This window comes from Cyrtonyx montezumae, unplaced genomic scaffold, assembly GCF_038088225.1.
Source record: "Cyrtonyx montezumae isolate F1298 unplaced genomic scaffold, pur_monq_1.0 scaffold_29, whole genome shotgun sequence".
Classification (NCBI taxonomy): domain Eukaryota; kingdom Metazoa; phylum Chordata; class Aves; order Galliformes; family Odontophoridae; genus Cyrtonyx; species Cyrtonyx montezumae.
Window position 1 is genome coordinate 10758310 of NW_027072033.1, and position 14926 is coordinate 10773235.

Sequence of the window (14926 nt, forward strand, 5' to 3'; positions counted from 1 at the left end):
CATTTAACCATTTATACTGTGTTATGCTGATACCCTGTGATAATTCCTAGCATTTGTTTTGTTTATTTTGACTGTCGCTGAGCAATAAGGTGACATTCACAGAGCAGCCCCCACTTTCCCACCTCCCCTGCCACCCCACCTTGGTGGCAGTGGTCATGGTAAATCTAATCACTCTAAGAAACTAAGATTGTTTTACCTAGGAACAGAAATGTCTGCCAGAGACCTCCATAAGGGAAAGCTAGAAAACACAGGGAACAGTGGCCCACAATGAATAAAGCCTCCAAAGCAGACCTGGAACTAGGCAAAACAAGATCTTTACAATAACATTTGAATCTAGAAAGATGTGACCTGACACAGACTGCTCAGCAGCTGTGCCAGTACAACACATGAACAATTTAATTGAGCATCTCTTTTACTGAAAATGAATAACAAAACCTTAATAAATCAACAATTACTTATTGCTGTATTTGGGACAGTAAATTCTTTAGTTTATCAGTAGCTTGTGGCTTCCATAGAATGTTCTTTGAACAGTTTGCCTTTCAGTTACATCCCCTTTCTCTCCTGAACAATAAATTAGCATTCTTTTTTCTTTTAAAGGAAAAGAGGGGAAAAAGAGGATATATTACATTTTTTTTCAAAGCAAAAAGAAAAAATGCAACATATTTTTGACATATATCTTAAAATAATGTGAGGATAACTTTCTCCACGTGTTAGATGACTATGCATAAATAATAAAGGATGTTATGCTATTTACAGTGTTACACAATAAACTAAGAAAGTCTTATTTAACACATAATCCATAAAGACAGTAACTGATGAAAACATCCAAGTATGTACAAGATGTATTTACAATAGAATAGAGAATTACAAATGATGATAATTAGCCATGTTCTTTGTCTGCCCTCCTCTGCAGCACTTCATAGGTGCGTTTTTTTGTTTCTCACTAGAAGTCCCAGCTGATGGTATGTAGCCACACTGCAGAACCAGGAAGTGTCCAGCAGGTTGAGATATGTCCTTTGAAGTAACACAAGTTTGCTATCATGGAAGTTCAGGTAACTGCTTGTGGTGTGTGTGAGAAGCAGGGAGATGCAGTATTGTTTTGGAGGACTCGGCTTCTCTGGCTCCTGATAAAGGCAGTGATCGATCTCTCAAATCTGGGTGTTGCTGGGGTATCTCAAGTGATGAGGAAGAGAATATGTGGGCCAAGAGGAGGGAGTAGGTATTTTTCTGTTATAATAAAATTTCTGTGGAGCTGTAATGTTCTACACAAGCTGAACAGGCAGGCTGCTCCAGGTTGTGCACAACATCTTCCAGTTATACACCCTTAAAAGAAGCCTTTTATCCTGGAGAACTTCTGCATATGAGTAAACATACAGGGAAAGCTCACAGCTCAAATTAAATTACATGTAAATAAACAAGGTCATTCTGAACAACCTGGCATGAGTATACTGAGAATGCCTAGCTCAGAGGTCCAGGTAATGAAGTGAACAACCCCCAGGGGAGCTGGCTTTCCCCATAGGCACTTGCTGGCTCTGCTGTGCACTGCTGCAGTCTGCAGCACCTAAGACAGCTCGAGATGGCTGCAGCCTGTCAGCAGAACCTATGGCCATATAGACTTGATAACTTTGGGGTATGAAGTTAACTGATGTGGATGATGCCTACCATTCTCACAGTATGCTAAACACAACTCCAGAGGGAAGAGGCTGTGTCCTGCTTCCACTTCTGGGGTTCCAAGCCAGGGCAACTCCTATAACTCACTGTTGCATGAGTTGTGCTGTAAGGCTGGGCTCTCCCCAAGGACCTAAGGGCTTAGGCAGCCATATCCCCAATTGTATTTTCTTGTTCTTAGGTCCATGTGAAGTCCCCAGCCTGATTTCATGCTTACTCTACAACACACTACTGTATGTACCTGGGGGTAGAGCATAGACTGCATAACACCTTGAGGAACTGCGATAGAAGAGGTGTGACACTTTCCCCACACTGAATAAATCGTGCATATCCAGCTTCCAGACATGTGATTTTCCTTTTGTACTGACCTTATTTGGTAGTAAAATAATTTACTCCACTTCAAAGCAAGCTACCTTTCCATCCTGATTAATCCATCCAGGCTATCACAGGTCCTTGAATATGAGCTGGCCTTGTGGGTGACCTATACTGGAGGACATTACAAAAGCCCTGCATTAACATCTCTATTCTGCCACTAATAGGGGTGATTTGGAGACAAATCTCTTGTTCCTCTGCTCTCTTTGCCTGCCTTGTCTGTCTTGCAGGACTGTTGCAGTATCAGAAGCATTACCAAAAATACAGATTTTCAAGTGCCTCTGGAAACTCAAGATCACAAGTCCTTTGGAGATTGGGGGCCTGCATAAGAAAAGTTCACCTGTGCTACTTAGTTACAGTTACTGGGGAGATAGATGTACTGCTGCATGCAATTGCAGATAAGCAATCTCCAAAGGCATGACTAAGGGATTGAAAATGAGTGTATGATATCTAGAATTTGTACAGAGCTTTTGTTCTGATCTGCAAAGGCAAAGTGTATTCAAATATGTGCCAGCTAGGGAAAAAACAGAAAAAGAGACTTGAGTCCAGACAGTTTGTAGTTGCCAAGCTTTGCCATCTGCCATAAAGTTCTCAAATAGGCAGTGCTGTTTTAGTTACCATGTAGCCCAAAGCTGTACTAGCTTTCTGATCTTTTGCTTCTACTGCCAACAACCTAGCACCCAACTTTGTCCTTTCTTCCTATTCTGAGTTTAGTTTTTTTTCTGTTGATTCTAGTGGTCAGATGGATTCCTCCATATTCTTAATAGTGTGATGTGCTTCATCTCTACAATGAATCTTTACTCACTAATTTTCATCCTCCTGATAAAGAGCTTCATTTACTTTGCTTTCAAGTCTCAAACCTATAGGATATTGTGTACAGCAAAACAATCACGTGCTTATCTTTATGTATATACTGGATACATCAGTAGGAGTCTAGCACATGCTGAAGATAACTTTTGTTGGGATTAGCATAAGCGTGTGCTTGAACAATTTACTGAGTCAGGACTTCAGTTACTTAGACTTACACATCACAAAACTTCTTTAACTTATTTCATTTAACTGGGACCAGGATGTGGCCCAAAGGATGAGTGTAGTTCGGCTGAAATTCTTGTTCTCTTGACATGGCTCTTGTTTAGAGTCCAGTAATACTTGTAGAACATATGTTCTCATTTTCAGAATCCCCGGAGTCTAGGAAAAACATTTATTTTCCACATCAATCCTGAGTCTATGCTGTGCCAACTGAACACAACAAAAATCAAAAGAAGAGGCAGAGTGACCCTGACTAAACTGATAGGAGTTCAGTGCAGAAGAGGCCATTTGCTTCTGTCTGAACACCTCCAGCACTGACAGCACCCTTGTTCTTTACTGGTCAAAGACTTCAAGGCCTTCACTGGCTATGTAAGACATTCATATCTAATAGCCACACATGGTAAGGCTCTAGCCCAAATGATGTGCTTGGCTTCAAAAATGGACTCTGCATGAACCTTGTTTCCTCCACCCTGAACAATGGAGTCAATAAAAGCAGCTATAAATGAACTCCATGCTTTTGCTATGTCCTTCCTACTTCCTACCACTTTAAACCATCCAGCAGATAAATTCTTCCCTGAAACTAATTTCTGCATAAAAGAACAACCCTTATTCTAAAAGCAATGCTAACAAGGTGTTGCTAGAAGCTTATCAGGGTTCTTTTTGAGGAGAAGAAAAGGGAGACAATTGAAGGGAGAAAAGGAATAAATCATATTTTAAAAATAAACATTAAAAAATAGAGGTGAAAACTGATTGCACCTTTATTAGTGGCATTTGTTTTCCAGCTAGATCTCTTCCTTGTTTTGTTACAGATATTTGCTATAATATTTGCCCCATTAACTTAAACTAATATAAAACTTTTTATTATTATTATTATATTTTTTATTTTTTTTTTAGATTTTAAATAGAGTATTGGGTTAAAAGCCACAGCTAACCTAAACCCATTTTCTAAGGGATAACTAGAACAATTAATATCTGGAAAATAATGAAATGGCAGCTCTTAGTGATTACAAGCTGACCTCTGATTAATAATATATTTGGTTTAAAATCACAGTATTACTTTCTTTCTATAAGTAACATTACTTAATGCAGTTTTTTTTTTAAGTTTATATTGTTTTCTTTTGTTTGTTATCCCACTGTAATTAATAGTAGCATGCTGTTGGATCTATTACCCCAGTGCTCAATGAAGCAAAACTTTTGGCTGACAGAGAGCAGACAAAACTCTTCATATACAGAAAGCAAACAATATGTCTTATAGAAGAAAACAGGTTTTTTTTTTTTCATTATTTTTCAGGCTTCTTTTTAATTTTTTTTTTTATATATGTATATATATATATATTTTTTTTAATTTTTATTTTCTGGTGAACTGGATAGAGTGGGAGTGCCATAATAGGGCTTTTAGATATGGGGATTCTGCAACAAGCAAACAGGGACTTTTGCAATTCTTGCAAATCATACATCTAGTCATTATGATGCAGTGCACAAAAAAGCCAGAACAACTGAGGGCTAGAAGGCTTTGCAAAATACTATGAGACAGCAATCATTGTAGCTGTATAAAACTTGCTCTCAACATAACATAACATAAAGGCACCATTGATATCTTTCCCCATTTTGGAAATACTGTAAAAAATTGCTACATATGGCACATAACACATTTGTACATACGTATACTTAATTTATAAAAGTTTCTTTTTCCTCTCTTGTTTTCTATCAGTGGAATTGCTAAAATAAAATAAATTGTTTAATTTAAAGGTGGAATACTTCATTATATAAAATAAAGTTTTACATGTGAATCTATGTGTTTTGTTTATGTCTTATACAGCAATAGGGTCTTGGTTAGCTATTACACTGGACAACCTTGCTTGCAACTCTTCTGGTGTGGAGAAGAGATTTGCTGGGTTAGTCCTGCTCTCAGCCAACCGATATGCACTGGCCGGTTCCAGACTGGTTGCCATGGGATTCTGTATGCTAAGGAATGGTGTATCCTCACCTATTCTTTCATCTTCTGTTTCACTCTCAGTGCTAGTGCTCTGAGAGCTTGTGTCGGAGTCCACCCTGCTGGAAATATGGCCATTGGGCTTTGTTCTTTTCACCCTCCGGCTGTTTGTGAGTTTCTTTGGAGGCTCCTGTGCTGGTTCATACTCCTGTGTGGTCTCATACTCCTCATCCTCCACTATCCTCAGAGGACTGGGTGGCAGACTGTTGCTCTCATGAGTGGGATTGTTGTGGAAGGAGTTGAATTGCTGAAGGTGGTTGTCGTACTTCTCACGCAGCCGCGGTGGGGTCAACAATAGCAGTGGTCTCTCCTCATCCATGAAGGGACTCACTGCCACTGAAGGAATGGAAGTGGTCAAGCTGGAAACTGGTGGTGACATTTCAGATGGAGGGGTCTTGGGAGAAGTTGGAGTGTGGAAATCAACGGGTGACATGCGAGCTGGTGTGGTCATAGCTGAGACATACCTGACAAAAAGAGATGGGAGAAGGTTGCAGACACAAGTGGTGACATGAACATGGCTGCTCATGAGAGCTGTGGAGATTAGGGCAGAGAACCACTGAGGAGCCTCAAATACATCATTAAAGTTCAGACATTCTTGTTGCTATTAGTCTTATATCAAGAGCCTATAAAACCTTTGACTTCTGGAATTATGGTGAAAAATGTTTCAGAGAAGGACCAACAGAGCAATGCCCCCAGATCTATTCACTTTGGAAGATTTGTGGAGATACTGCAAATTATTTGACAGAATAATTTCCTGGAATGAATCCAGGAATGGGAATTAGTGGTAGGGGAACTGCCAGAAACAAAATGGATTTACAAGTATTTTCTCAAATGTCTGCCACATTCACTTCTGGTAGAATCTGGGGCACATATGAATTAATAAAAGGAAAAAGAGGAAGGGAATTGAGGCACAATTCTCCCGTAGCTTCACCCAATCCTGGCAACCAGACTATCTTAGGCTAAGGAGTAAAGCAAATTCTGGACAAAATCCAGAGCCACATTCTGTTAATTTTAATTGCTAGGGATAGTGAGAGCTTTGTGCTGCTCTATGCACTGGCAGCTAGCCTCCATGACAAGTTGGCCTATGTGGAAAGAAGTACAATTGCTCAGTGCCACAAGCAAGCCAGGAATTAGGCATGAGAACTAGGATATTTAATTACAAGGGTCACACAGTCAAAAGCTAATCCACAGTAAGTACTCTGCTGGACTGGAGCCATGGCTGCTTATGTTGTGTGAGCCACCTATCCTGAAAACTGAATTGCATGGTAAATGCCAGGTAAATGTTATGTAAGAGAGGCAGTTTGGTGTCCTTTGTGGCCCCACAAATCATATTCAGAGGGCCCTTTTCTGTGGTCCACTGCCCTGCTGCCAAGCAGTTGTTCTTTGTGTAGCAGAAGGAGCATTACTGAAATGGCTTTTGCTGCACATTCATTTTTCTGGAAAACACAGTAAGTCTCCTACACAAGTCACTCTCCTTGTGGATTGCCTGGCTACATTTTTGACACCATGGACAACCCATAACATCAAAACCCCATGTGATTTTACAGCACTCAAAGCATTGGTCCAGTAACCATTTGTTTTCTTTCTCTTCAGACTCTGATTATTTGGATAAAAGCCTCCTTCAAAATTCTTGTTTCTTCTCAGTCTTTCTGTTTCCCAGACTGAAACTGAGAAATGCTTTTCAATGAAAGTTTTCTTACAACTGGTTCACTTCAAAGCAGACCTTTGATATTGGTGAATCAATCTTCCAGAGGAAAAACTACCTCCTTGTAAAAAATTTGGCCTGCTATGCCTCTGGCTACTTTTGACCTAATAATGACCTCAGTTCTTAAGTTAAGCTTACAGGTTATGTACTTTGCTTTTATTTAATAAAATGTCAAGGGGAATTTTCGAAAGAGATAATGGGTTTAGGATCTGGAATCCTCCAGGAAGCAGGTGTAGTTGAATATCTGTACTCTTGAAAATATTTTTCACCCTCTTAAGGTGACATTCCTTTCTCCTCATCTTTTGTGTCTAATAAAATTCCTCAGTAACCAAGAATTAGTCAGAGATTCCTTTTTAACTTACAATGAAAATTTCTGAAAAATGACTTTGGTGATGCTTATTTAAATGTGAACTGCAGCTATTAGGAACAGATACAGGAAGGGAAGAATTGCTTTTCCAAGAATTCAAACTACTACCAAGCTCTCCATCTTCATGAAAGAGAGAAGGTATGTTCCACGTGAACATCACTGTTGGGTTTCCTTCTATGGTCCCAAGTAGGAAACCCTCTGGGAGACCTTGACAGCTGGAAGCAGTGGTGTGTGGTACCTTTCACTGTGAGGAGAGTCTCGGTAGGAGTCAGGGGTCTCAGCTGCATGCCGGAGGAAATTATTGCCTTCCCGTGGCCCACCAATGCCACTGAGGCGGCCTCGCGGCCCTTTTGGGCTGGTGTGCCTACTGTTCTCCACTGAGGAGCTGATGAGCATGGAGTGGCTTTCGGAGAGAATGCTTTCAGTATGTCCATTACTCCAGCTGGAAGAAAGGATGAAAAGAGAGCAGAGTGAGATGAGGATAAGTTTAATCACAGGAAAGCAAGATTTCTAATGCAGCTCTGGATGTGCAGTACAGCCTTAGGGCTGGTAAATTTTTCAGAATTATAGGAATTCATGTACACTGACATAATTTCTTCACGTGTGGGTAAAGGAAAGTAGGAGGGCATTCCTGCCTCCAGTAGCAGAGATTGGTCTTTAAAACAAAAGGCCTGTCACTGCTTTAGAGATCAGCATGTACTGAAATTCACCCTAACAATATTGGAATGGCATTCACTCAACAAAGCACATTGTAATTTGTAAATTATCTTGGTGATATGACACCACAACCATAACATGAAAACACTGTAAATGAAGCTTAGATTTTTCTTTTTCTTTTTTTTTTAATCTTTTTTTCTGTTTCAATGCAACAACAGGATGATAGTACATGTGCTGTTTTATTTCCCAATCCAGTACCTGTGGCTAGGTGTCTGGGTGACTGTCATGGAGTGATGTGTTGTTGAGGTGTAGTGGCTTGTGGAAAACGAGGTCTCTGTTTCCCGCTCAATGACATGTTCACTGGAGATTATGTTTTTTGAAACGTACTGCTATAAAAAACAACAACATATAAGTGTCACAAATTACAAGATTACAGCACATCTTATGTGCACAAGAGCACAAACTTTCTCACCTGAATATAGGTGAGAAATGCAGAAACTGCCCTAACACACTCATGTACACACATCACATCTAAACTCAAAATAGAAGGAAAGAAATAAATAAGAAAATTAGGAAAAGGCTGCATCACAATCAGGCCATAAACAACATACATATGTTGGAAAGAAATGAGAAATCCTCAAGAAGAGACTTAGAAAGGTAATCCATACATTGGTACCATATTAATAAAAAATATTATTGTCCTATGGACAAGACAACAGTAGTAAATTAACAGTGGCAATTGTTCATTGCATCATAGATATCTGGGCAGGAAATAGCTATTTTCAGTGCCAATGGCTGCAGCAATAGGAATGATTTACAGAATGAGCCAGGGTCTTGTGAGACGGAGCTGGAAGCTCAATCTCCTGAACAAAAGTGCTTGGAACCCTATTGATCTCACCAGATAGTGTTACTGTAGGAGTCTCTACTTTCCTCAAGGGAAACTCCTTGCTTTCCATCTCTTAAAAATCTGAGTTTGGATTTAGATTTTTTTTTTTTGAAGAGAAATATTACAAGCTGAGCTCTTCTAAATATGTGTCTTGGCCCAAGCTAAGGCTAGCAGCCTTAGCAGAACCAGGGGCTTGTACAAAGGTTTAGATGGTAAATGACTCTCTCTGTGTCGTCTTCAGACAAAAGGCAAGGGTATACTTGTGGATTATTGGCCCCAGCCATATATCCCCAGCCAGTGTATTGTCCAGGTGAGGTCTTCACTCAGACTTTTAACCATAAGGCTGCATTTTCCCTAACAGTTCACCAGCTTTTCTCAGGTTGCTGCAGCAGTTGATAGAGCCTAACTTGTTACACTCTCTTTGTGTAAAACACCTAGCATTGCTGTTACATTTGAGAGGAAAACTGGAGTGGGCATGAGAACTAGCTCTGCTCCTTGGAAATACACAATGTTGAGGAGTCTGAAGTGTGAGTTCATAATGTGAATGGTGGTTGCCATGGCACTGTCAAACAAGGCTGAAACATAGGCACTAAAACTTACATTCACCAGCTGGACATTCTCTGGTGGTGGGTTGGGGTGGTGTGGCCCATTTGCCATGTTCATCACATTGTTCCTCTCTGAGCGAAGGCTCTGCCGAAGTCGGTCATGCAACTTTTTCCTCTGCTTCCTGTACACAAAACATGGAAATGGTTTTAATAGCCAAAAGAAAAACAGCTGCGTCTTTCAGCATGATGACGATGATGTTAATTATAATATACTCGTTCTTGCCAGAACTTTTCCCACTGCTGCAAGATCGCAGAGTCACTCCTCAGGTCACAGCACTAGTTGCAGCTGGAGCTGTGGGGACCTGCAGAAGGGAGAGATGTGTGGACACCCTGCAGTAGTCAGCAGGCCACAGAGGGACAGGCAAATGTGCAAGGGAGAAAGAAGCCATTTCCAAGCTACTCTGTCTCAGGGGAAGCTCTTTGCTGCACTTCAGAGGGAAGGAGAAAGGATTTTAACCCCATCATCTTGCCATGTCTCCACAGCCATGCTCAGGCTTCTGACAACCTGCTTGGCCTCACTTCTCTGCTAAACAGGGAGATGCCAGTCTGCATAGGGTGGCCTTCACGTCAGAGCCTTCACATGGCCGTTGGCTGTAGTGGCAAGTGTGTACCAGCAGCCTGTTTTCTGCTTTCTCTTTGGCTTTGCTTTTGATCACAGGCATGCTGAGGTATCTAACAGTGGCAAAATTTAAAAAACATTGCTAAAACTGGGGCTAATTTGTGATACTGCAGCTATGGATTTTTTGTGGGATTGATATCCTTACCCTGGTGATGTGCTTCAAACATACAGACATGTTAAAGAAGCTAAGGGTGCAGAGACAGCCTCAGAAATATTACCAAGTTAGTGGGTGTAATGAGGTATGCCTGAGACTGCAGCCGTCCTGGCAGCTCTGGAAGCAACATCAGATTAATTCTGGAACCTAGTGATTACTAGGTGGTTGTTAATACATGCAGGAGAACCATCAGTATTTTCTACTATGGTCATGGTCTCTGTCTGATTCGGTCTCTGGCTAATTGTGGCCTATCTTCAGCTGCTCCTTGCCCACTTGCGGATCCAAGTCTTATGAGGAGCGGCTGAGGGAGCTGGGATTGTTCAGTCTGGAGAAGAGGAGGCTCAGAGGAGACCTTATTGCACTCTACCACTTCCTGAAGGGGGGTTGTGGTGAGGAGGGGGTAGGTCTCTTCTCCCTGATAAGTAATGACAGGACGAGAGGGAATGGCCACAAGTTGCGCCGGGGAAGATTTAGATTAGACCTGAGGAAGCATTTCTTTTCTGAAAGAGTGGTCAGGCACTGGAATGGCCTGCCTAGGGAGGTGGTTGAGGCACCATCCCTAGCACTGTTCAAGAAGCGTTTAGATGAGGTGCTAAAGGACTTAATTTAGTAGTTGGGTAGAGATAGTGATAGGAGGATGGTTGGACTAGATGATCTTATAGGTCCTTTCCAACCTTATGAACTTATGAACTTATGAACTTATGAACTTTCAGCACACCTCAGAAGTTCTTTTCAGGACATCACTATGAGCCAACAGTAATAAAACTTGCAGCATACCAAAAGCTGGTGCTGTGAAGGCTACACAGAATGCACTAAATACAAAAATAAATGATTGAGAAGAGTGCTATTCAATTTCAGGCTTAATTTATCCCTAGTTTTGCTTGATTATGGAGAACTTTCACCATTCTGCCACAGAATCCAAGAAAGTGAAGGGAGGATGCAAGCTCCAGTACACTGCATCACCTTGGCTGTGGTAAGAGCTGAAATACTCTCAGTTCCCTAAGCTTTATGCAGAAGTACAGATATTTTTGGTGGAATAGAATATGGTAAGACATAAACATTTTCAATCCTGTTTTGAACTCAAGGGGACGATTTCAAGTTTCCCAAAAAGGAGTGGGTAAGGAAAATAGTATATTGAAGCTTGATAGCTAGTGAAGCTTAAAAAGACAAATAGCTTGACACACTGCATTTTAAATATTCTAACCATATTTCTGGACCTGGACAGTGGAAGACATTTGATTTATATCACTCCACATGAATGGTGTAAACAGACACAGCTGCCTTGGAAATACATTTGTCTCAGCAGGACAGAGTCCCTGGTTCACATGGGCTTTGTGTTTGGAGGACAACTAAGTCACAGCTCCCCAGGCATCATGTTAGGATGCACAGGTAAGGTGAATGGAGGGTGCATGGCAGAGAGGTAGTCACCAGAAAAGCCAGCATGGGCTGAGAAGTTGCAAATACATGTTTAACTTGGTAACCACAGTACCCTTCCATGGGACCTTGGAGCTCTGTTGATGGTAGCTGAGGTTGATCTAAGTCCCCCTAGTTGGTAGGTAAAGTGAGTTCTTGAAGGAGTTTTGATTCAATGTCTATGGGGCTGATATCCTGGCACTCATTGCTTTGGAATCTATCCCTGTAATGTACCCACATTACTTCCCAACTTCAGTGACCATTATATTTTCATTTTGTGTACTTCCATGTGTGCCATGTGTTGCTCTAGTAAAAAGAATTAGCTAAAAAAAAACATATTCCTCTAGGAAACTGAGGAGAAAGAGTAATGGGAATGCTAATACGTGCCTCACTAATTCTGAAGAGCCTTGTTAACATACATGACTTGCCTACAACGCCTTTCTGAATTGAGACTCACTGCTAGAAGTTGTTGCCTTAGCATTTGACCTGTAGCATCTCTTACAAGGAGACCTACAAAATCAAAGCCATTTAATTTTATTTTATATGTTTTCCTGACACCATACCGGGATTTCTGCTAGGTTTTTGTCTACCAGGAAGAAATGGCCTATAGGGAATATCTGACTGACAGCAGTCTGGTATCAGTGCTGCATTTGAAGGTCCATGAACTGGCAGCTTACTTTCATTCAAACCAGCTGTGTTTGAAAGTGCTTTTAATTTTGGCTAGCAGTGATATCTGGGACAAACTGTGACACAGCATCCACAATGGGGGTATTTTGCATATAATAAACTGTACCTCAGAACCCTGATTGAATGTTTGTTTAAAGCCATAGAGATGCCTTAGCTGATTTCAATGAACTTTGGATCACAAAATATTTTGTTATAATGGGTTTGGCTGCTCCCATTTCCAAAATGAGTAATTGATCTGATTCTTTATTCATGTTCAGTGGTTCTCAGTTCCTAGCTAACCACTGGCACAAAGGTTGTGGGTAGGCACTGCATGTGGGTAGCTGCACTCATTAAAGGGGTAAATGATCCCCTCCACCCCAGGCTTTTAGCACATACATTACTGGTAGGCCTTGCAAGGAAAACTAACAACCCAGTTGCTAGACAGGCCTTGCAACAGTAGATCTATATGTATATACAAATGACAAAGGTTTTCTGTGTTTTGGTGTGAAGATTTATAAGGGCAACCAAAAATTTTGGCAGCATAAATCCTGCTGATGTTTAGTATAATTTATGGTCCCAAATGTCTCATGGATATTTGAGAGTCACCCCCAGTAATTCACAGACTCAAAGAATGCATTAAAGCATCTACTTTTTAATTGGGAGTGCTTTCACATTCGGTTCTTTGGTTCTTGCTGTTTACTAACTCTTAACACTGTTAATCTTGTTCTCGAGTATAAACACACTAGGCTGATCTTTAACATTTACTGCTGGCTAGCAACATGATTCCACTGTTGGTATTTGCTCCCATCCAGCTGGGAATAAACATGAATGTGTGATAAAGGAATTATAAGTTGATGAGTCACATATGAATAGTGAGAGATCTTTCAGATACCTGTCTTATTTTCAGATTGCTGACTGACATGGAGACCTGCACCCTCCTTGCTTGAACCACAGAACCCTGATCACTGGGCTCTCTCTTCAGTTCAACTCTGGAAAAACCCAGTTAACACCTTATGCTCAAAGAAGTAGAAGCTACAGTCAACTGAGAAGGCCCTGATTAACCATCAAATGTATAAAATTGAAAAGTTTACTTGGTTTTGCAGTAGGCCACCACACACATGATGCCAACTACTAGAAGAGCAATGCAAATGCCAGTTATGGTCAGCACCCGTTTCTGGTACAGTTCCTCAGCTTCTAGAAAGGGACAAAAACAATAGAAGGTCACAACATGGAGGATGGCTAGGCAAAGAACATATAGTTAACCGCTGACATGCTACATACCACTGCACAGATTCACACAGCCACACCAAAACACAGCCACCACACTTCAGGCAAACTCATTGTTGACTGCAAGAACAGGACTGCACTGTAAGCTTACACAACTTGAGGCGTGAGTGATCATCCTTACAATTACAGTCAAAAGTAATCTCTTTGTTTAAGACAACAATGATAATATCTAAGAGAAAATGTCACAACTGAAAAACACTCAGCATTTGCTGGAAATAAAAGTGCAACACTAATGTAATAACATATAATAACAGAAATCTGCAAATGCTTAGGAAGTTTCACTCTGCAAAGACAGCTGAAAAAAAAGCAAATTTTATAGACCTTTTAGATAAATTTATTGTCCTGCTACCTTTTTTGGACTGCTTTCAGAACCAATGTCCCTCTGCCCCATTGCCAACTTGTATCTCAGTTGTCTTTACAGGAGAGATTTCAAAATATCTTTCTATGTTTGAGAAATGAGCTTGGCTTGTAATCATATTACCATTGGAAACGAATATATATTTTAAGCTCTAGTCATAGGGTTTCTCCCATGCCCCTCAAAAAACATAGCAATATCAACAACAAGAAGTGTCTTGTATCAGATAAATGTTACATTTTCACTTGCATCTCTTCATATCTAGCCAAGGAACTGCTCTATCTAGAGTGGCAACTTGCTCAGTGATGAGAACTTCTTGCTGATCTCATTCATGAGATATATTTTACTATTATAAAGACATCAGTAGCACCAGTAATGTTTGGATTGGATCTACTCTTGCATTCCAGCTTCCACCATTCTTGGCACAGAACATCAGTGTGTGTTGTACAGGGGAAACATTACATAAGCTGTGAGTTTCTGTTCAAGCTCAAAATCTCTTAAATACTGACCTGGAAGGAGCTTAAAGGAGTTTGGTAGAAAAAATCATTATGGAACGTAATACTTCATCTCAGAAATGAAAAAAGTACCAGCCAGAAAAGGTGCCTCTCATGTTAGCTTAGCAGAAAACCTTCTTTATTGAGGAGGGAGCATTTATTCCTCTGGAGTGTTTGCTGTCCTTATTTAGTTTGGTCTAAAAATTACAGTCACAAAGGCGTACAGGGATGAGCTCAGGACTGAAATTTTTGACAGCTTACAGGACCACACCTACTTTCTTTTCTGAGAAAGATTTGAGGCCAGGGTACTATGACTCTGAGCAGGAACAGCAAGGGATTTAAATCCTGGTATTTATGTGGAGTTTTGCGTAATAAAGATGATAGCTGTCTATCCTAAATGCTGAGATGGTGATGGGATTGCTGAAGCCTTTGCTTCAGAAATGTGCTTCCAGTCACTGTAATTCACTTATCTAGAATAACTGTTAATTAATTTAATAAATGTTGTGGCCAACTGTTGATGCATGGCAAGGTGCCAGCACAGATACGACCCAATATCCAGTGCTAAGATTTGGAAAAGATACACTATTAGCCTTCCCAGTCTTCCCAGTCTCAAAGCAGCTACTCACTGCTGAGATTCAGGACAGATGGCAAATCTT

The 14926-nt window shown here is 40.6% G+C and overlaps 1 protein-coding gene across 11 annotated transcripts in view; it reads right to left on the bottom strand.

Annotated features, from left to right (window-relative positions):
* Window positions 1–4404: 4404 nt before the first annotated feature.
* The window catches only part of NRG1 (neuregulin 1), a 181511-nt gene continuing 170989 nt past the window's right edge, over window positions 4405–14926 (bottom strand). For 10 of the 11 annotated variants that reach the window (XM_065740719.1, XM_065740714.1, XM_065740717.1 and 7 more), the window contains 5 exons: window positions 13226–13328; window positions 9278–9404; window positions 8050–8180; window positions 7373–7576; window positions 4405–5526 (listed from right to left, as the gene is read on the bottom strand). In XM_065740719.1, the coding sequence (XP_065596791.1) occupies window positions 4881–5526; window positions 7373–7576; window positions 8050–8180; window positions 9278–9404; window positions 13226–13328 (1211 nt within the window). In that variant the 3' untranslated portion in view covers window positions 4405–4880. The remainder of the gene's footprint in view (window positions 5527–7372; window positions 7577–8049; window positions 8181–9277; window positions 9405–13225; window positions 13329–14926) is intronic. The other variant, XM_065740715.1, reaches the window with a different exon arrangement.